Source organism: Anas acuta, chromosome 26 (genome assembly GCF_963932015.1).
Source record: "Anas acuta chromosome 26, bAnaAcu1.1, whole genome shotgun sequence".
In the NCBI taxonomy this organism is placed as follows: domain Eukaryota; kingdom Metazoa; phylum Chordata; class Aves; order Anseriformes; family Anatidae; genus Anas; species Anas acuta.
In genome coordinates this window covers 4,515,509-4,537,372 of record NC_089004.1, presented here as the reverse complement: position 1 = coordinate 4,537,372, position 21,864 = coordinate 4,515,509, and the positions used below count along the sequence as shown (strand labels likewise).

At 50.8% G+C, this 21,864-nt stretch overlaps 1 protein-coding gene across 3 annotated transcripts; it reads right to left on the bottom strand.

The window, feature by feature from the left end:
• Nucleotides 1-772: 772 nt before the first annotated feature.
• Nucleotides 773-20,884, bottom strand: KLHL26 (kelch like family member 26). Of its 3 annotated transcripts, XM_068661751.1 has the most exons (5): nt 20,725-20,884; nt 9,096-9,278; nt 4,491-6,054; nt 2,297-2,411; nt 773-1,182 (listed from the first exon to the last, which is right to left on the bottom strand). In XM_068661751.1, exons 1-4 carry the CDS (start codon nt 20,769-20,771, stop codon nt 2,406-2,408), a joined length of 1,800 nt encoding a protein of 599 aa, XP_068517852.1. In that variant the 5' UTR covers nt 20,772-20,884; the 3' UTR covers nt 773-1,182; nt 2,297-2,405. The 3 variants fall into 3 exon arrangements, with proteins under 3 accessions (XP_068517852.1, XP_068517851.1, XP_068517853.1); XM_068661750.1 differs by lacking the exons at nt 773-1,182; nt 2,297-2,411 and having other exon boundaries at nt 2,860-6,054; XM_068661752.1 differs by lacking the exons at nt 773-1,182; nt 2,297-2,411; nt 9,096-9,278 and having other exon boundaries at nt 2,860-6,054; nt 20,725-20,883.
• Between the last annotated feature and the right edge of the window lie 980 nt (nt 20,885-21,864).

The following is a 21,864-nucleotide window of genomic DNA, read 5'->3' as shown; positions in this document are numbered from 1 at the left end:
AAGAAGCCATATAAAATAGTTCTAGCTAATTACGTGACAGGGGCCTTGGTGTGAAATAGCAACTGCAAAGCCTCAGGGATCAAGCCAGGAACCTTTGATTTGCTCTCTACAGCTTATAAAACCTTCTGAAAACTTTTGCTCTAACAGCTTTTTTGCTTTCCATTGCAAACTGCACACACTACCCTGATGCTGCCCTCCCGGAGGCCCCTACTGCTGCTCTGCTCTGAATCTTCACCCTTTCTCTTGCAATCTGAGGCTAATTTCAGGTTGTGCAGCTAAACCAGCAGCTGTCTCCAAGCAGAAAGCCCATTTCGTGTTCATCTCATGGCACATTCAATGCTGGAGCAGCTGAAACCAGGACAGTCCCACAAATAAAGTTTCAGACTTCTCTCTGAAGCTCCCTGAAGTTGAAATATTAAACTGGAAAGCACCGAACTTGTGTTTCTGAAACTCAGTTATTAGTTTGGAACGAGAAACAAAAGTTCTGGAGTCTGTGGGCTGACACTGTGCCTACTCAGTATTAAAATGCAGAGTGGAATCTAAGCTGTCTCTGCAAAAAATAACTATAAGTGAGAAATTATGCACGTTATAATATTATATACATGCTCCCAGGTGAAATTCAAGAGAGCTGAGCCCTCCTAGGAAGGCACTGCTAGCCAGCTCTGCTCCCTCACTCGCCTGACATGCCAACACACCCAGACTAGACTGTAAATTTATTCAACCACATTAACTTTTCCTGGTCCTTAAGTCGCAAGTGATGAAATCTCATTCATTTATGCAAGCAACTGGAAGATTTATTGTAAATAAAGTTCTGCACATTACACAACTGGCTAAAAATCATAATTAGAGTTGCACTGGGAAACATGTTTTATTTATTCTGACAGTAGTCTGGCTTCAATAATCATAGCATGATAAATGTCCCTGAAGTTTGCAGACTTTCAGCAACTACAGACCTTATCACAGACGTTGAAGTGGAAACATCTGAATAGGTTTGATGTGGCTTACAAGAGGTCCTGTGCAGTTCTGTTGCATAGCATCATTTTACATCAGCACCAGGCTACCGAGAGCTAGTGGGAGTGTCCTCGGTCGTTGTAAATCAAAGAAATGAATTTTTCTGCGGGTAGTAAACTTCCAAGACCTCCAGACAACAGCGAGGACGCGTCTGCACGGATTAGCAAGGTTCTAGGATAGGGAGAAATGACAGTCGGATTGCTGAGCTGACAGACCCTCTGGAAAAGGGTCAACGACACCATTAATAGGATGCAGACATTCCCAATCTCTAGCTGTTCTGCGCCCTGCCAAGAGTTCTAGTGCTTTCTTCCTTTATAGTTTTAAGTACAATTTCAGGCCCATAAAACATCAGAGAAGACAGAAGCTATTATCCCAGCCCTGACAGGAGTCCCTAATGGGACATGCATACTCTGCAAATACCTAGAACTAATGACGCTGTGCTTTTACTGTTCCCCATCTGTTCAAGGGTATTTTAAAATGTACCAAATCAGGTTTACCCTGATAACATTTATTGCTGCTCTGAGACTAATAAATGGCTCTGAGTGCAATCAAACATTTATCTGGCTTGGTTCATTCTTGAGGCAGAGCGGAGCCCAGTCCACTTGCTTCTCATGCAGGGCATCCTCTGAAGCATTTTCTCCAACCCAGCCATGCAGCATGATCACTCTGATATTTATGAAGACCCTGATCTAGCTGTCAAGTTGGTTCAATACGAAGAACCCAACCAGTTTATTTGCAGAATAATGGTTATGTACAGAATGGCTCAGAGCCACAGCTATGTACTTCAAAGGAGTAACACAAACTTTATTGTCAATATGGATGATACGCACTCTCACAAATACTTTAGCCTGTCTCTGCTAAATTTAGAACAGTTAGAAGACGTCTAGCTCACGTTATGAAAAATAATTACTTCTATTGCCATGAAAAGAACATTCCAGTAACAAGGTGGTGCACAGCAGCGCTTCGTTGTAGGTCTCACTGAGAGGATCTGGAAACCTTTCCCAGCACCTGCTCTGCAGTTCCTGGGAATGGGAGTGCAGGCAAGTTTGCTGCACAACAAGCAGCAGTTGGTTTGCTTATTAAATACAGTTTCAGAATGGCTTTGTGTATCCTTGGTCTACAAAGCCATCATTCCAATGTGCATGAATACAGAGGTTATGTTTGTTTTTGCAAGGCTGGCACTAAAAGTGAGACCAAGCACGCTTTTTCATTTTTTTCAAGGATTTTTCTTCTTTTTTTTTTCCCTCCCTTTAATCTTCTCCCTCCCCACCACACGTACACGTACCTTAGAAGCTTGGAGTGAAAAAAAAAAGCCCAAGTTCCTTCTGAAGAGATGCCAGCTACGGTCATCACGTGGGTTCTCCAGTCATCTGCTGTGGTGTGGCCTGTGAGCACTAAAACTGCACGTTCAGAAAAACTCCGTTATTAGAGAAGACACAAACCAGCAATTGCTGCCATAGAAATACTATTGGTAGGAGGGCTTAAATAAAACAGGGAAGAATCCTTGAATATTTTAGGGAGGCAACAATGGGGAAAAAGCACACTGAAATGAGGATTAATTGTGTTCTGCAACTAGGAAAGCAAGTAACCTTCCATTTATTACGAAGCTAAGAAAGTAGCCTTCTCATAAGCATATGCAAGCATTAAAAAAAAAGGTCTGGAACTTTGAAGCTCGTACTGAGTTACATTTCATCCTTTCAAAATCTGCTTGTTATCTGCCAAGACCGTTTTTCAGTGTTTCTAGCTTCTATGCCAGTCCAAATGAACAGAGAATGGAGTAAATTATCTGCGTAAGAGCTAGAAAGCAGAGCTTGCCCACTTGACTTCAGCATACTATACAACAACAAGCACTTTTCATCAATTTATTATTGGCAAACCAGCAAATAGATAGAAACAGATGAAACTATGCACCATTTTAACCAAAATTTAGAACGCAGAGCTTAACTGAGGAGCGCGTGCCCTCACCGTATCATACCCAAAGGTGCTTTGATTTAATTATTAGAGAAAAATATCTTTCAGTGAATCTGAGGTATGGAGTTCATGCTTTACACAGACCTGATGAATGATTCATCTGCAAAACAGACATTATATATTGTCTCTAAAGGTTACAGCAGAGCATTTATTTAACAGCAGAATGCAACAGTGTCTCTAAAAAGAAGGCTGCATACATCAAAATCAAACTTATACAGATACAAAACAAAGCCCTTAAAACAGAATACCTGATAAAAGGAGAGACTTTCAGTTCATTAATCAGTCAAATTAATTAGAAAAATGGCTTGGAGGAAAGGAAAGTTCAGGAAGTAACAGTATTCTGTGCAGTAAACACAGATTGTACAAAAACGACGGAGCCACCTTAACATGAATCTCTTAATTTAAAATACTCACTGGCAACAAAACATTCCACTTGGACTTCCATCATATCGTGATACCCGGAATCTTATTTACAAGTCAAGGGAGAAAACCTTCAAGCACGTGAGCAAGTAGCACCCACCTCCTTTCCTGTGCAAAGAGAGTTTGGATGATGTGTGCAGGTGAGACGATCCGAAAGGCAAAGGCAGCGGGGCCCCAGAACAGAAACCCTGGGCGCTCCCTGCTTCAGCCCGGATGAACAGCTGCTGAGCTCTTATTGCCAGTGAAGCCAACCGAGTCGTTGGCAGTGCTAAAAAAATCATGCCCATTTACACGTAATCAAGTTATCGACATGGCTTTAGTGCTGCGGACTGCGGACGCCCCAATTTAGGGAGAATTTCTGGACAGGAATATCATGCTGCTGCCTGGAGGGGGTGAGGAGGGGGTCTGGAAGTGCAGTGTCCGAACAACGAAGAACCGATGGAGACCAGAGGTGTGCAGGGAGAAGCACTCCCCCTTTGGAGGGGGGAAAGAAAGCGAGTCACCTTTGAAAAGCAAGAATATGCTTTTGGAATCCAAGCACCTGAGCTCTTCCAGCTCCCACTGTCCCTTTATTGCTTCTGGAGGTCAGTATGTTATACAGGTTTTGGTTTTTGTTTGCTAGAAAACAACAGATTGACGTAACGATGATGTTTGGAGCGATTGATAAAAATCACACCTGAACTCTTTTAAACATACCACAGTACTGAGTTACTCCTGAGCTGTCAGTGTTTGCAGCGTGTAACATTGTTCAAAATATGGAAAGTTGGCAAAATGCACTCCCCCCCCCACCCGCTTTCAGAAAATGAAAAAAAAAAAAAAGAGAAAAGCTTTTTCCAGCTGTAACATCTGTTAAGTCTAACTAGCTGACAAGTGCTTCTGATGAAGCACGCTTGCCAGAACACTACACAAGAGGAGGAGGGACTTTATGGAGGAGGGAACGCAAGCTATTTTTCTCTTTTCCCTCACCCACAAAATGCACAATACCATTTGCAAACAACAAGGAAACGACACGGCATCCTGGTAACATGCAACACGGGCTGATTTTCGCAGGCCGACGCAGCCACACGTAGTTATCTCTGGGTCGTTACCTGTGGCAGGATCACGGGCGCACACGCTATCCCAGCGAAAGACTCTGGAAAATGCAGGTCTCTTTCCCACTCATCAGTTTCTGTGTTGTACACCTGCACAATGCTCGTGACATTGTTCAGATGCCAGTTGTACCCTCCTACAATATAAATCTTTTTTTCTAGTAAACAACAGCCAGCTTCCGACTGACCCGCGCGCATCGGGCTCACCGTTGTCCACTGGTCTGTTTCAGGCACGTAATATTCCACGGCCAAAACATCGAAACAACGGTCAACGTGGTCCATGCGGCCTCCCAGAGCGTAAATCCTATTATTTGCACTCACCATGGCATGCAGGACTCTGGGTTCGTTCATGGGGGTTTTAAACTCCCACTGATCCACGGCCGGGTCGTAACAGTGCAGGGCTTTTTTGTCTTCCACCGAAATCCCGTACCCACCCGAGATGTACAATTTGTCTCCTACCGTGGCTCCAGCGTGCCCCCACGTCCTGCGCTTCAGGGAGCACACGTAAGTCCACTCGTTATTTTTGGGGCAATATTTCTCCACGGAGGCCAAGCTCCCCGAGCGGTTCCTCCCGCCGGTGGCGTACACCATGCCGTGGAGGACGTTCAGCTGGAACTGGATCCTGCTCTCCTGCATGGCCTGGATGCGCAGCCACTGGTTGAGGTGCGGATCGTACCTGTAGCAGATATCGACGGCTCCCTCGCCGCTCCGGTACTGCAGGTGCTGCCCTCCGACGATGTAGACGAAGTTGTCGAGCACGGCCACGCAGGAGTGGCTGCTGCCCACCTCCATCTCCGTCAGCTCCTTGAACTGGCGCACGTTGGCATCGGGCAGGTAGTAAACCTTGCAGCTCACGGTGCGGTCGTTGTCGGTGTAGGGGGTGCCGCCGAAGGTGACGAGGGACAGGACGTCCGAGCGGATGGTGGTGCGCGGGGACTGCATCTCGTGCTGGCGAAAGGGCAGGATCTGGTAATTGAAGGCCTCCAGCAAATACTGCCGGCACAAGACGTCCTCCACCATGATGTCCAAGGTCTGAACGCTGTCCACCAGCTCCGAGGATTTCATGAGCGGGAAGCGGATGTGGCACAGCACCTGGCTGGCGTTGGCCCGGCGCGCGGGGTCGTACTGCAGCCAGCGGACGGCAGCACGGAAGAGGTCTATCTCGCTGCAGCTTTTCAGCTTATTGCTCTGCAAGAAGAAAACGAGGCGCTCCAGCGGCAGGTGGAGGAAGTCCTCCTCCTCGGAGATCTGCAGGAAGTGCCGAAAGGTGAAGGCATCGACCGATTCCTTCAAGGACGCGAGGCTGAAGGTGGTGGCCATCTGCCCGATGTTGAGACACGTTTCTACGCTCATGGCAGACTTCAGAAATTCTTCGCAGAGCTCCACGACAGGCACCATCTGGAGGAAGACAGCAGCTCCCAGCACATCCTGAATGCAGTCAAGATCAAGAGTCACTTCAGCACTGTACGCGAAGTCTATTATGTGTTTCAGTCCTTTTGCAGATACACCTTTCAGTTCGATCACATCTTGGCTGGCTTCTCTCATCCCGCCTGTGAACATTGCCCTGGAGGTCAAGAACACAAACAAAATTTCCCCCTCTTTAAACACATGTAAATGATGTATTACTTCTGATTTATTTTTTAACATACTGATTCTCTTAGGAAGGATAAGGGGGAAAAATAAACCAAGGCTAAATCTCTAAAAGCCAGGAGACATAAGAGTATGCAATTATTATGTAAAGCTTGCATAAACAACGCACTGAGAAGTCACATTTGGCTATCAAAGTTAGGTTTTTCAGTCTCCCTGTCACTGGCAGCATAAATAAGGATGGTTCACAGGGCGAAGCACCGAGGAGTAGGCAGAGCTATGAGAGCAGGGAGTGCTGCGTGCTGGACCAACGTATCCACGACATGCAGCAACCAAAGGCTACAACAGGATCTGCACCAGCACAGGTCAGTATCCACACCCCTAACTACCTAATATTTTTTAAGCAAGAAGGATTTGTGAGCATAGAAGAATACTCTTTGGAAAGACAATGTTATAGAGGTCAGTGAGCCTCCGAGCTTGCGTGCAGCAGAGCCTTTAGGAAAAGATTTCAGTTAGCCCATTACACTGTAGGCCAGCTATCAAGTGGCTCCAATATTGCAGATGTAATACAATTTATGAACAGCTTTGGTAATCACAACAGAACCTCCCCTCCAAGGCTCATTCCCTGAAGAAAATCGGAGTTGCAACCACTTCAGAAAACGTCTGTTATGTTGCAGTACGACGGCAGGGGGCTAGCAGGCAATTAAGAAAAAAAAAAAGAAAAAAAAAAAAAAGAAAGATTTTCTTACAGCACAGCTGCAAGCACATCAGTTGACCAGGCCACGCTGAGATTAGGCCCTAGATCACCTCCTTGGGAGGCTTCTAAATTCCACAGGAAGCACATACCACGCTGAGGGCTGCGCACAGGCATCTCGTAAACCGCTCCTCTTGAGGTGCTGCATTTCCCAGCCACGGGGCCCGTAGGCGTGATGCGGACAGAACTGCACATTTTTTTTTATGCGTTTCCATTAAGTTTCGGCAGTTTCTGTTACATATTGGTAGCTCGGGGGCAAGGGGTTGCGCTGTGTGTAGTATTCGACAAGGAGCAGCTGAGCAGTGCTGGGGAAAGCAAAGTCAAAGCGGGTTGCTGAAGGACAGTGACACGCGGTCCCGCCATCCAGTGTCACTGCCCAAACGTCACAGCAAGCCTACAAAGGCTGTCACACCAAAGAGCTTTGATCTGCCTGCACATTTTAGGTTCCCCCACCACTGATAACCTGCTCTTGCGCATCTGAAAGGTAAATTCGCTGTGAAGGAGGTGTCGGAGCTGCCTTAGGAAGCCGCAGCGACTCCAAGGTGCAAGTTGCTGGGAGAAAATGCTGAGCAGACCCTCCTCTTCTGCATCAACACAGGAACAGAGAAGTACCTTGGGAACGCTGTCAAAAGACAGGAGTTCCAAGTTTCCTGTCCAAACCAGGCTAGAAGAACTGCTGCCGTCCAGCATAAACCTACAAAAAAGCTAAATGACCTAAATAAGGAAATATCTGCATATGAAATCAGCTTTCTGTAACCAAGTGACCAGGAACACTGCTCGCAATTATTTGTCCATACAGCAGATGAGAGCATTCTGCTAAAATCCCCTTGCATATCCCATGTCACAGCACAGCGTGCTGCCCTGATCCCCTGCCCCAGAGGAGATGCAGACACATGTGTACTCCTGCATTAGCTGCACGGAGCTCAACGTGCACAAGCAAAGAAAAGCATTATTGTTGCCACGATGAAGACAAACCATCAAGGAGAGTGCAATTCCTTTAAAAAGTGTTACATTTCTAAAATGCTGATTACATAAATGCCTCAAATACACTCTTTTTCCTCCCCGTTCTGCATAAAAACAGAGTATTTTCCAAAGCTAGATTATTCTGCCATTGTTCCCCGGGACAACCTTCACACCGCAGAAGTTATAGCAAGAAACCTACTCAGCAATTATACTTCAGCTGGGAAAACACGCTAGCAGCGGCACTGCGTACAGCATTTATGAATACAAATAGTGCTATTAGCATTTGGTGGAAGATCAGCTCCATCATTAATTGCGTGCCTGTTAGGGAGAGTGATAAGCTTGGAAGGTTTATGTTACCGAGGGGAGTGAGAAGGGAGAGAGAAGGGAAGAGCCTGGGCGGTGTGTACGTAAGACGGACACCATCAGAGCAACTGAAGAAATAGGAGAAGGAAGCCAAGAGCCCCTTGCTCCTGATTACCTGCTCAGGTCAGGAAGGAACCTACACGTCAAAGGACTACAACCTCAGTTGACCGGGACTTCTCCACCCTCACTTGCTATGACCTCAAGCCCAGAAGCCCCACACCAAGCTCCCTGCCCCGTACCCGCTGCCCCCAGCACACCCCTCCCTCGAAGCTGCTGCTGCCAGAAAAGATCCCTAACTAAAAGAAGTAATTCCAAGTCAGAGCACCATTATAAAAGAGTGGAATAAAGACAGATGAACTCAATTTTTCACACTCTGCTGTTGGCCCACCCTGCGTTAATTTGGCTACGAAAGCCCATCGCCGTGCTCCAGCTCACTGTGACACGGGATGGGACAATTCTTCCCAGGGGGCTGGGAATACACACACACAAAATGCTCCGTGCCCTTCGACAGACGAGCATGACGCACTGGAGACAGATCAGTGGTATTTAAAGCTAAGGTGAGCGTTTTTCCAAGGGGCACCGTCGTTCGACGGGATGACTCATTCCAGAGCCCTCGCTGCCACTTCCCGAGCAGCTGAAGCAGCTCCGGGGCAAAACCCAATTCCTCCAGCAGGCAAAGCTGCCGAGGTGGCTTCAAGACCTGGGCTTGAACCAGCAGCTGCAGTAAAACAACCTCATCTGAACGCAGAGGGACAGACTTCAGACCTCTACACACCTACGGGTAATCCCACCGACATCCGCGGGGCAAAACCAGAGCTCCAAAGGGCTGTGTGTGGGCGTGATGTTGGGATGTGGTGGGGAGGTTGGGGTGGGAGAGGACGGGGAAACAAAAACCAAGGGGAAAGGTACAAATGCCTGCTTCCCTATCAGATTCTCACCTGAAATAGTCACTGCAGGCAGCCAAGACAACTTTATGAACCTGAAACACTTCATTATTTATAGTGAGGATGACATCAAGCAGCTGAGCCTGAGCTCGGAGCGAGGCCAGTCCCTGCAGTAGAGTGGTGCTGTGGCCAGGAGCAGAGAACGTGCATTTCAGGGTGCTGTTCTTGTCAGCCATGCTAAAAACAGAACAAGAGAGACAGGCTGGTTTTAAATTAAAACAATATGTGGTATACCTACAAAGCATGCTGGGGGAGATACTGTAACACGAAGCAGTTTGAAAGCAAATTCCCAGCTCGATAGCCACACGGAACATCATGACATCAGTACCTCGGTTGCATTCCCTTCTCCCAGGACAAAAGAGACTTCCAGAACTGTAAATTATACTTTCCCATTACTGACAGCCTGCCACGCCGCAGCACACGGGGGCTTCGGAGACCATCCAACCTGCAGCGAGCGGGGCCAACCTCCCCGCCGAACAGCGGCGCGCGCACGCTGCCACTGCCCCCGAGTCCACCCTGACCTCGACTTCGACCACGGGGCTCAATCCCAGTTGCTTATTCTTCTCAGCACCTATCCGAAGTGCAGCTGCTAGATGCTCCGTGCCGTCCAAGGACGGCCCTGCTAGCCCTGTTTGATCCTTCCCTTATGCCTGACCCTCCTGAGAAGAGAAAAAGCAAAATATTACATAGCCCTGGCTGCTCTAAATAACATCAACTGTTTGAACTGCACTGTAAACAGTCCCCTCCCAGTGTAAATATTTCCTTGGTTTTCCCAATGCCTCTCGCACATGTTCCTCGGTGCAGAGAGCATCGTTCTTAGATTCACTTGGCCTCAGATGCACTTGTCAGTGGAGGTGAACGGCGGCAGCAGTGCTGCGCAAGCGGAAAGGACTCAAGCTACTCCGGGCTGCTCTGAAAATACCTGCAGTGATGCTGAGATCTCCTGAGCAGGGCGATATGGGGTGTCCTGCACACCCCATGGGGGCCCACTCGCACCAACAGGAGGCAGTAGGATCCATCTGCAAACAGAATCTGATTCTGCACTGCTCCACAGGGCCAACGTCCCGTGTTCTGGGAAGAAAACGCTCGAGAAGCGCTATTCGAGGTGGGTCTGAGCTTCTCAGAAGCAGCCTGGTGTTTGGGTTTCTTTCTACATTTGAAGAAATCCTTTATGGAAGAATGACATAAAAAAATAAATAGGTGACAGTGAAGCTGGAAAGCTGGATTACGTGCTCCCAAGTCCACAAAACTTAGTACTGTGCTTAAAGGGTGGCATTATATTTTAGGTAGATCGTACCAACAAAGCCAAAAAATAGCATTCAGGTTATGTCCCGTTTAATCAGATCTGCTAACAGCCCTCCCCAAAAGTTCACTACCTGAACAACAACAGCAGCCACGCACAATGGACCAAACAAGTAGGCGAGGTCCGAGATGGGATAAGAAAACAGGGGATGTAAACAACCCCCAAACAATAAGGAACAATGGACGGGGCTTGCTCCTCGCCTAACTTATCGGGCTGCAATTTCCTGCGAGCTTTACAGAAGAGGCGAGTTAGGGGAAGTCTGTGATGTTCATCAGAGCACTGGGAGAGCCAACGCTTTGTGCAAGTAGCTCCAGAGCGCTTTGGGATGCTGCGGGATGCCGAGATCAAGTTTTTTTTTCACAGCCTGCTTCAGAACCGAGAGTTGGGAAGGCGCCCCAAAATTCGTACGGGGTCCTGCTGGGATGACTGACACTGGTCAGCTGTGCTTCCTGCAGCACACATCTCAAATCCCTACCTTGAAGTCAAAACAAACCGAAGTCTCAGCACGGAGAACGGAGTCCAGCTACAACATCCTTCCTCTAATAACACGGATTAGCAACGAGTCAGTTGCTGACAAGACCCTTATCCATTACTCCGAGAGCCAAGAAACGTCGGCGCGCTGCAGCTCTTCCCATGGCCAAGGAGGGAAGAGATTGGAGGGAGCGTGCGCATGAATATTCAGCGTGTCAAACTCATTTTATTCTCCTCTTCGGAGCAATTCGCTGGGGTCGCAAGGAGGAAATACCACACGTAGGAAAGGACCGTGCCCCAAGCAAACCCATTTGGCCTCCCACTGGACCAGTCAAACACACCAAGGCAGCTCCTGAGGTTACCGCAACTTCATCAGACCCCATCTCCTGCAGGATTCTTCTCATGGGAGTTTTATTCCATGTTTTAGTCGCACCAGTTTGAAATAATCATTTTCCCTGTGCTGGCTGGAGGAGTTCAGATGTGATCGCTTTCACTCTGTCCATAAAAATGGCACAACCCGGTGTGGGTGCCTCTTCCAACAGCCTGCTTGACCTGAACAACCATGCCTCATCTTGACTTTTCCTCAATTAACTTTTACAGGCACCGTAAATAACCAGAGCAAAGCTTAAAGGAGACAGAGGTACCTCTGTGCAGGAATAAAAGTGCACGTGTGACTCGTTCCAACAGTAATTGCGAGCAGCTACCCCAGGAAAACTCCCTGTACCTGTCCCTGTGTCTTTTTACAGGTGTAAAAATAAATAATAAAAGGATGCAATGACTGCACAATCCTCCAGGGAAAAAAAAAAAAAAAGCAAAACAAAACCCAACAGTGCAAGAAACGCTGATAGTATTAATTTTTTTTCAGTCTGAAAAATAAAAAAAAGAGAATCTTTAGAAGAAACAGGTGAGCTGGAAGCACGATAAAACTCTCCAAAAGCCTGAGAAATCAAGCAGGAAACTTCACAAGAGACAAAGTGGGGGGAAGCCAGGTGAGCAAACAGCAACAGGCCGTGTTTGCAGCAGGGTTAGGAGGGATTTGGAGATAAAAGCAGCCTCGGCTCAGCCCCGCCGCCGCCCCACGGGGCAGCCCTCGCGCGTTGTGCCTGGCCTTGCTCCGCGCTGCATCGCGGGCGGAGGGGGGAGAGAGGCAGCAGTCGGGTGGCAGAGCCTGAAACAGCACAAAAGGAAGCCTTGAACGTTTGAAAGTGCCTTTGTGAGGCCGTCCCTATCGAAGGCGAGATCTGAATATGCTGCGTACTCGAGAAGCAGCCTTGCAGACAAACTTCAGCGGAGTTGCATCTACTTCTCAGGGGTTCAGAGCATGCCTGCAAGAGAAAAGCTTTTCATCACACAATAGCGAGAAAGCGTTTATTCTGCTCCTGCCCCCGGCCCCTTCGGATGGAGGCAGGGCCAGCGAGATTCTGGAATTTTCCTCTTTATTATTTTTTTTTCCGGCTTTGCCCTCAAAAGGATGGCAGAGCTTTTGCGGAGGCTTCTGCAGGCTCTGAGGGGGGGTGGGGAGGGTGAACACGCTGACATACAGCACGGTCATTTCTCCTCTGGAAAAGCAAAAAAGGTGAAGTCACGGCCCCATCAAAGAGCGCTTCCACGGCACATCCCACGGGCCTCACTGCAACCTGCAGGGGGGGATCTGAAAATATTGACATGATTGGGGACTTTATGGTGAATATAGTGGCATGCAGGTGACTTGAGCAGAACAGAAATCCCACTTTCTGTAGGGAAACTGCAGTGGTTGAAGGCATCTTTATATTCCTATACCTGCATCCGCAGCACGAGCAGAGGGGAAGCTGGAATTCAATTCCGAAGGGCTGAGAGTTTTGGGCAGCCCTCTCCAGGACTCTGCTACCATCTCTGACACCCCATTTCCAAACCTGCCCGGGGACAGCTGATGGGACAGGGGATTTGTCCCCAAGCTGCTGCTCTGGACCAGATTGCTTTCAATCCCCTCCAGTCACCTCCGGGCACAGCATGGTACACGCAGCCACAAATTGGGGAAAATCAACCCAAACCCGTCACAGGCTTGGGGAAAGGTGAAAGCAAGGGTTAAGGGAGTGGCTCCAGCCAGACAGCAGGCAGGCAGGGAAGGCAAACAAGCCCAGAAATTCTCCTCCTGCCGCTCTGCCTATTGCAGGAGCTTGGCCACCTGCTCATCCTTGCCCCAAGCACGCTGCCCGGACTCCTACTGCCGCGTTTCTGAGCGAGGACTGCTTGGTTTTTGACCCGAAACAGATGCAGCGAGGAGGCGTCTGAACACGGGGCTGGACTCCCGGGGGACCTGTAAAACTGACGGGCTGAGAGGTATTTAAGGGCCACACTTCAAGAAGCGGCTCAGATGAGACACAGAGAACACCCCGGCGGCGTTACGCCCACCGCCACGACCTTGGCTTCATCCGAGGTCTGCTCCCGGGACAGCCGTCCCCGCTCCCTGCCTCCTCTGTTCTCCACCACATCGTGTGACCCAAGATGCATTTCAAGCTAATGAATCATCATTATTATTTTTTTTTTCCACCAAATCTGTACTGATGATTAAAAACATCAAAGCTGGAATTAAAGGCTTACCAAGCATGAGTTCACATTTCAGCATGTTTGCAACTCCTGCACAAGTACAAACAGAGGGAATTACACCAGGCTAAATGAAAACATTTCAGTGAGCGAAGTGAGAAAAGAAGTTTTGTGCTCCACGAGTCCTCTTGCTACTCTCCTTTTACACCGTGGTCCTCCTTGGAAGGGCAGAGTCCTGGTGCTAGCATCAATCTGCATCCCAGTTCAGCATCCTTGCTAATATCCACCCACGTTTCCCCCCTCCCTGGGCAGGTGGTGCTCGGTAATTCTTCATCCAGGAAGAAACTCGAGGGGGTTGGCAAGATTTCTAAGCAGGGCAAACTTCCAGCAGCCAGCCTCTCCGGTAAACACAAGCTCTGAAGGCAGGACCCTGCGGGGCATGGCTGGGGTACAAAAGAGGCCGGAGGAAAGGCAGCAGCATGTGTGTGTTCGCATGCATAAAGCGCTCGGTGCCACACAAACAAAGGGCTCGGGATTGCAAAATAACCGGCGAGGCACCTTCTGAGCACTCAAGCCTGCAAGAAAACGTTTTCTGGCGAGAGCAGCAGAGCTAAGAAAGCTGAGGAGTAACTTTATTTAGCACGTATGGTATGAATATTAAGGACCTTCTTTAAGAGCCTTTGAAAGGCAGCATTATAGGGATTTTAATAATGCAAATCATTTAATGCCCCTTGCTTCATGCCGAAGGAAAAAAAACACATTCAGGTTCTGATTTTTAAACTACAATTAAGACACTTAAAATCAAAACAAAAGTCAAACTCCCTCGGATAAGTCACCGGTAGCCATGGTTACTGCAATATTTCAGCTCCTCAGGCTTCGCATCACATGCCCAGGCGCTGAAGATGAGCTTGCAGCACCGCGCACGCTGCCGAGCGTTACGGTGGGGCACAGAGGCCAGCCCGGAGCTGCAGGTTTGGTGTTTCCCGGGGCCGTTGCAGCCCCCGTGGCACCCCCAAGCCTCGCGTGGCAGACCCAAAATTGGGGTGCGAGGCAGGTTCCTCGCTGCCAGGCGGTGGGACTTGAAAAATCCCTGCCCTGTTAACCTACTTACGTCCCCAGCAGCACGCAGGGCTGTCACCAGCACCCCATCAGGAACAGCCTTTCCCATCACTTGCCTGTCAAATTAGCAACGACAATCAGCACTTAATGATCAGCAACTAATTAAATATTAACGGGTCGAAGGAAGGCGATGTTTTCCAGCGAAGCGCAAACATTCTTAGGAAAGATACGTGAGCAAAAATCAGTTCATCGATTTCTTTGTTCCCTTTTCCACCTCCTTCTCTTAATTTCTCCTGTTTCCCTCCTCTGCCTCCACTCACTTTCCTCTCCTGACACCCTCTCCTTCATCAAGGCAATAAACACCAGGAGAAAGCCTGGGACTGATCTCTCTATTTAGAAGTGCCTAGCAATTTGGAGCACTCAGATGAAGATTATAAATGGGTCTGAAGTTTAGGAGGAGTAATATTTTCTGGGGAAAACAGTCTTCTGAAAAACGTCTCAAGTTGAACAGTGAAAAATCGGTGTGAAAAGCCTCACCTTCGAGCTTTTAGACTCCGAGTCTCAAAGTTTAAGGAGAGTTAATGCTCGGTGAAAGGAGAACGAGTAATTGTAAGGAGAAGGTGTTTTTGTTTTTTTTTTTTAAAGAACAAAGCTCAACCTTTTGGCTTTGTGTTAGGGGGATGTGATACGCCTGCCCATCCCACAAACAAGGCAGCTGAGGCCTCAGAAGGTCGAGTGCCCGATGCTGGGCCAGGACCGGGCACCGCTGGGCTCCCACGCCCTCCCTCTGCAGGGCAGCCCACGCCTGATTCCGCCTGGCAGGCGGTGAAAGCAGCAATTAAAGGCATTGCACAAAAGCCAGAAAGTGCCTCATGCTTCCCTCCTAAGTGCTTTCCAGAGCAGGTCCTCCCGTTCCACCTACTGCTTGCCTACCCACATCCTACTTGTCCCGAAGCTGGAGCCAAAACCCTACAACCCAAACGCAGGGCAGCGAGTTAAAGCAAGCATTTTTTCAACTTTTTGTTTTTAATATTATTTTTTTTGTCCCTTCCAGACACATTTCTGAATCTCTGTCCCTCTTGTTTTCCCGTGCTGGATGCACGCGGGGCGCAGCAGCCACACACACACGAATGTCTTCTGTGCCCAGCCTTCAATCGCCGGGCTGTTTGCGAGCCAAAGGAGGTGGGATTTTGGTTTCTGCTAAAAGCACTAATAAAACTGGATGGCTGTCAAAAGCTGGCTGGCCTGGTAAAACGGAGCGTTGGAGCATGGAACAAAAAAAGTGGAGGGCGAAACATCTGAGCACATTAAACTCCGTGCCACCTCATGGAGCTTCAACGTGAGGGACCGGTCAGTACACGCTGTACCCGGGACAAATTGAGAAGAAAAAAAAAAAAAAAAAGAAAGCAAAACCCAACAAGATTCTTAAAAATGTTTCTGTCACAGAGCCAGGTTCATCCTCATGCTGGTGCAGGGACAAAAGGGAAAAGAAGCTTGGCGCTGTTCATTTGGGGACTGAAGGGGACAGTGCGACTCTCAAGAGCCCTGTGAGCCCTGATTTGTGGGGTGGGGTCCCCGAGGTGCCCCCCACGCTAGGCTGAGACCACTTACCGTGATGTGCTGCTCTCTGTGCTCGGACCCGTGGGTGGCGACCACCACCGTGCTGCCTGAGACCCCACGGAATTACCGAAGGGATGAGGTTGGGAGGGACCTCGGGACACCCATCCTGTATTTCTGCCATGACTGTGAACGGGAAGGTGCCACCCCCAAAACTTTCCAGTGAGTCTACTCTCAGCAGCCCCAAAGATAAACCCCGCAGAGCCAGGAACAAACTGAGCAAAGAGAAAAATCACCCAGAACGTGCCAATGGTCCAACGAAGTCGGCTGCTCCCGAGGTCAGGCAGCAGCACCAGGACCACCAGAGGGATGGTGGATTTCATACCCTGTAAAATGCCGTGGGCACATGAGGGATGTGTCTCCGTACAGGCTCTTTACACACTCGATACTGCCCTAAACCGTTCTGTGTTCCCCCCACCCCACGCCCTTTTGGTCAAACCCTTGGTTTGAGGAGAAGGAAAGCTGCGGCGATGCCAAAGGAGCAAGACAGGAGGCAGACCCACCCTTCCGCAGCACGCCGCCGCGGCTGGTGTAACCCCAAAAAGCCGCAGCGGGCGCTTCCCCCGCTGCCATCCCCACGCACCTCTCCGGCAGCACCCGTGGCAGCCGCTGTGCAAAGGCCGAGAGGCACCTAGTGGTGCCGGGATGCACAGCAGAGCCACCAAGGCCACCCCAAAAGGGACACCCGCTCCAGCCCCGAGCACGGCTTCGCAGCTGGGCTGGCGATTACCACCCTGCCCCGCTGCCTGCCTCGTGTTATCGAGTATTTTGCGTTCAGAAATGGAGAGTAGGATGGGGCTGAGCTGGTCCGTGGCACTGCCACCGCCTCTTTCAGCCGAAAATCCGTCTCAGCTTCCCAGTTTACCCAAGCCAGCGGTGGGTCACGTTCCCGCTGGGCACAGCCCGTTTCAGCTCTGCTTGCAGTTCCTACAGGGCAAAAAAAAGTTCCCCCCACCAAGTAAATCACCCTGAGACCTCCTCCACAACCATACCGACCCCTTGGCTCCACGCGAAAATTTAGGAAAAGCTTCAGAACTGGACCACGAGGCTCCCAGAGAAGCGTTCCTCTCAGCCTGTTTCTGCAGCATCCGATTGCAGGCTCTGGGCAGTGTCGAAACAACCAGGGCAGCACCTCCTGTGCACGTAACCCCAGCGCCGTGGCACACGGGGAGCAGAACAGCCCCGCTGTCGTGACCCGCAGCACGCCGCTCCTCCTGCCCCTGCAGATTATTGCCCCTGAGCAGCCAGGGATGTCAAGCAAAGGCAACGTGAAGTGATGAAACAGCAGGCAGGGGAAAGAAACGCAGGCCAGCCCTTTGAGGCAAGCTGTAGAAATCATGTTTTGCAGCAGATGCAAGCAGCTGCCCCAGCACTTGGCACTGTAACGCCAATTCCTGTTCAGTTCCACCATCAAATCCTCTTACCGCCCCGGCTGCTTGCTGCCTGCTTCCCTCCTTACCTAAATCCTCTGCACTTACCTCCTGCAGGCGTGTGCCCGTCCCAAACAGCAGCACCTTTTCCAGCTTCTCGGGCAGTTTGGCTCTGCACACACCTCGTGCCACCCACCCTAAGTGCATCCCCTGAACAACAAAACCCAAGAAGCCCAGAAATGGAACATTTTTTCCTGATTTTCTTGACCTACACCGATTTCTGTGCAAGTTCAGCGTTTGTCTTCCATACAAGTGATGCCTTAGCCATCATCCCGCGATGCGAGGCTCTTCCTCTCAAAGACACCAACATCAAGCAATACTCGGGGGCAAGAGAAAAACCTTTCAAGAATCACTGAAGTTCACTTTTGGTCTAAATAAAGCCTCCAGCTCAGAAATCTTCCAACGTTGAGAGAGAAAGCAGCAGTTATTTTTACAGTGATTCAATTAGAGTGTAAACATTTACACCGCGTCTACCAAATCTAACAACTAAATCTGTTTAAAAATTGCCACGTGGCAGAGAAGAGAACACAAAAACCACACAGAACCCAACTTTGAACATTTTCAAAAGAAAAAGAAAGCGTAAGTGAAGACTGGAGCTATGTAAGGCTGCAGTACCACAAAAGCAAGGCAGGCTCCCAGCCCTTATCATCATCTTCCTTCCCCTGTTGCCATTTTACCCCGTCCTCCTCTACGTTTGCTCTCCCTCTCGCCGCTTTCTTCAGAAGCAGCAAGGTTAGGGGAGTTCAGGTCGACTTTCTCTTGATGTCGCATGTACTTTCAGATAAGCAAGACCTGCGGGTCTCCCTCCTCCATTTATCCTGGTTTTGACAGGTGGGATTGCTTTCAGCAAACACGCCAGCGTGTAACGCTATTAGCGAGGGTTTTGAGCAGTGTTTATACAACCTGGTTGCCTTCCTTCCCTCCAGGGATTATCCCAAGTTCGAGAGACACGCAGCCCTCCTCGGCAGCTTGTCTGGGCACCCCGATTAATTCCTGCTCAAGGGCCTGTGCGACAGATCCTCTGCAGCAGCTGAAGAGGTATTTTTCCTAGATCTTTGTGGGACTTTGCTTTGTGAGACCCTGCTCTACAAGCACTGCTACAGAGCTCACACATCTCGCAGGGAGCTTCTCTTACCGAGGGCACCGATGAGTTGCACCATTTCTGCTGTCCTTACCTGCTCGCCAAGCTCAAAGCACATCTTCGGGAGCAGCGCTGAGCACAGCATTACACACAGGGTAATTACGTAGCCTGAAACACTCCCTCCACGCGATACCGAGGGCTGGGAGCAAACCATGCAACCCATTTGTAGTTCAGGAAACTCTATCCATAAGGAAAAAAGAATAAAAGGGCAAATTTATTTCACTATAGAAGATTCAGGCAGTTTGCTTTTCAACTTGCAAGCAGAGAACCTCGTGTCCACGCCGTCTCGCACGGCATGTTCCTTATCACAAGAGCACGGGATCCCCAGCAGACAAGCCCGTTCTCCTGCTCCGGGGGAGCCAGCGTGCTGGCGGGCAGCTGGCAGCAGCCACGCGGTCGCAATTCCAAAGATGGAAATTCTGCTGCCTGCGTACCGCTGAGATGGCATGCGCGTGGAGCGGCGAGGGAGGCCTTCGTCCTTTGCCCTAGAGAGCAAACGCTCAGGAAGTGCGGAAAAGTCAGAAGCAGCTAAGAAGGAATCGTGAGTTGATGGGGCATGCCCTTGAAATTCTCCTCTTGCTCTACACGGGCTACGCAGCGCATCCAACGTTCCCCATCAGGTTTCTCCCCGCAGGCTCCCTGGTGGATTTACTCCCCGATAAATCCACCCTTTAAAACAGGAGGCGTAACGACCAGCGAGAAGCAGGATCCAGATCTCACCAGGCTTTAATTTAAAATTATCAAAGAAAACAAACACGCAGCGATGGAGAACGCCGCGGAGCTCCAGCTCGGGGAGCGGAACTGCCGCAGCTCCAGCCCGGGTGATTTATCACAGCCCTGAAACAAATTACTTCCATTTCTCACTGCTACGCGCCCCACACCGAGACGCTTCCCAGCCCTACCAACACCTGTGTGCGAGACGCGCCGCTGCTCCTGTTCGGAGAGGGAAGGAAAAAAAAAAAAAAAAAAGAGGTGCAGGGAGAGAAAATGAAATGCCCAAGGCAGCTCAGCATCTAGTTCACACAGGCAGTCATTAGAAAAAATAAAATATACGTAGAAGGTGAGAATTCAGACAGGCTTCTCCAGTGCGGAACAATGAGCCTAAGAGCCTTGCTCCCCGAGCACAGCGTGATGTTGTTTCAAGAGTGGATTTGGGGAGAGCCAAGCTGAGGATAAGCGCTGCTTTGAAGCTTTGAGGCTGACGGCAGCTCTCTGAAGGCTGCCCAGAGCCCTGACTTCTGGGTGAGGATGGAAACCAACGCGTTGGGTGCAGAAATCCCCCAGGTGTGAGGAGCACCGGGACCAGCCAGCACGGCCTGCTGGCCCCGGACACCAACCTGAGGGCTCACGGATGTGGTGGGCACCGAGCCCAGCGCCTCGAGCCCTATTTCACCCATGCCACGGTACCTGGGTGCCCAGTGCCCTACTGGTGATGGCTGTGACAGATACCAGTGGCTCTGCGGGACTGTCTGGTAGTGTCAAAAACCTGGTGTTTTACAGAACGGGCCTGAAATCCCAAAAACACTCAATGCATGCCAGCAGGACCTACGTGTAATAACCAAATCCCCAAATTTACAGGAATACAAAGCCTCCCGCCAACTCCAGCCTGGTGAACTCCAGCAGCGAAAGCATCGCTGTTATTATTAATATTGTTATTATTGTCATTGTTATGATTATTGTTGTTATTGTTATGATTATTATTATCATTGTTATGATTATCGTTGCCATTATTATCGTTATTACCCTCATGACCATCATTCACAGCCCCGCTCCGCTCCCTGAGGCGGGCGATGCGGGAGGCCGGGCTGGGCGCTCCGCCTCACCGCGACCCCCCTGGGGCCGAAAGCGACGGGAAAAGAAATGAATTAACAACAAAATAAATAAATAAAAGAAAAAGGAGGGAGCCCTGCGGTGAAGCAACCCCCGCCCCGGCCAGCCTCCAAGCGGCCTCCTCAAGCCCAACAGCGCCGGGCCGGGCACCCCCCCCCCCACCACAGCCCCGCCGGTCCCCGGGGCCTCGCCGCTTCCCACCCCCGAGCCCGGTTCCCGGTTTGAGGCCGCGGCCGGGCCCCCCCTCACCTGCTCGGCCGCTCCGCGGCGAACTCGGCCCCGCCGGACTCCGCCATCTTCGCTGCGCCGCCGCCGGGCCCCGAGCTGGGAGGCGGCGGCGGAGTCGCCGCGTTAAAGGCGCAGCGGCGAGAAGGGGGCCCCGGGCGCTGCTCCGCGCCCAGCCCGGGCCTGGCGCCGCCCCGCAGCCGCCGCCACAGCCAGCGGGGGGCCGGGCACAGCCCCCGAGGGCGAGGGGGGATGTGGGGGATCCGCCACAGGGGTCCCGTCATGAGCCCCGGGGGTTGTTGTGATTCCAAAGATGAGGGGTCTGGGGAGCTCTGTCATGACACTGGGGGACCCAGGGGGCTGTCATGATCCCATAAACATGGGGGTTCTGTCACCAGCCTGGGGGTTGTCATGGCCCCACAGACACGGGGGTCCTGTCATGAGCCTGGGGACTGTCACCAAACCACAGCTGAGGGGGGCTGGGGAGCCCTGTCACGACACTGGGGGACCCAGGGGGCCATCACGGCCCCACAGACACAAGGGTCCTGTCACGAGCCTGGGGACTGTCACGATCCCACAGACATGGGGATCCTGTCACGAGCCCAGGGGTTGTCGTGATCCCAAGGATGAGGGAGTCTGGGGAGCCCAGTCACGACACTGGGGGACCCAGAGGGCTGTCATGGTCCCACAGATATGGGGGTCCTGTCATGAGCCTGGGGGTTGTTGCTGCCCCATAGATGAAGGGGTCTGGAGGTTGTCACAGCCCCACAGATGATGGGTCTGGGGGCTGTCGTGGCCCCACAGACACAGGGGTCCTGTCATGGGCCCAGGGACTGTCACCACCCCACAGCTGAAGGGGCCCGGGGGAGCCCAGTCACAGCTCTGGGGGCTGTCACAGCCCCAAAGATGAAGGGGTCTGGAGGGGGGGCTGCCACGGCCCCACAGATGAAGGGATACAGGTGGAGGCTGGGGGTCTCCTGCTGACAGCAGCCCCACCAGCAGCAGCCGAGGGACCTTCAGGGTGGCCTGCGCCCAAGCCCTGAACCTTTTCCCTCTGAATTCCTCCTGCAATCCCTTAAACACCTGGAGAAAGCACGGTGTGCAGGCGGGTTCAGGCAGCCCACGTCCTCGGGACACCACAGCACCGGCAGCGCCTTGGTGACC

Excerpts from the sequence above, each read along its gene's own strand:
- KLHL26 (XM_068661750.1), bottom strand. The coding sequence starts at position 20,771 with ATGGCGGAGTCCGGCGGGGCCGAGTTCGCCGCGGAGCGGCCGAGCAG. Across the intron at positions 9,279-20,724 it reads GCCGCGGAGCGGCCGAGCAG|CATGGCTGACAAGAACAGCA; the intron begins GTGAGGGGGGGC and ends TTCTGTTTTTAG. Across the intron at positions 6,055-9,095 it reads GCCTGCAGTGACTATTTCAG|GGCAATGTTCACAGGCGGGA; the intron begins GTGAGAATCTGA and ends CTTGACCTCCAG.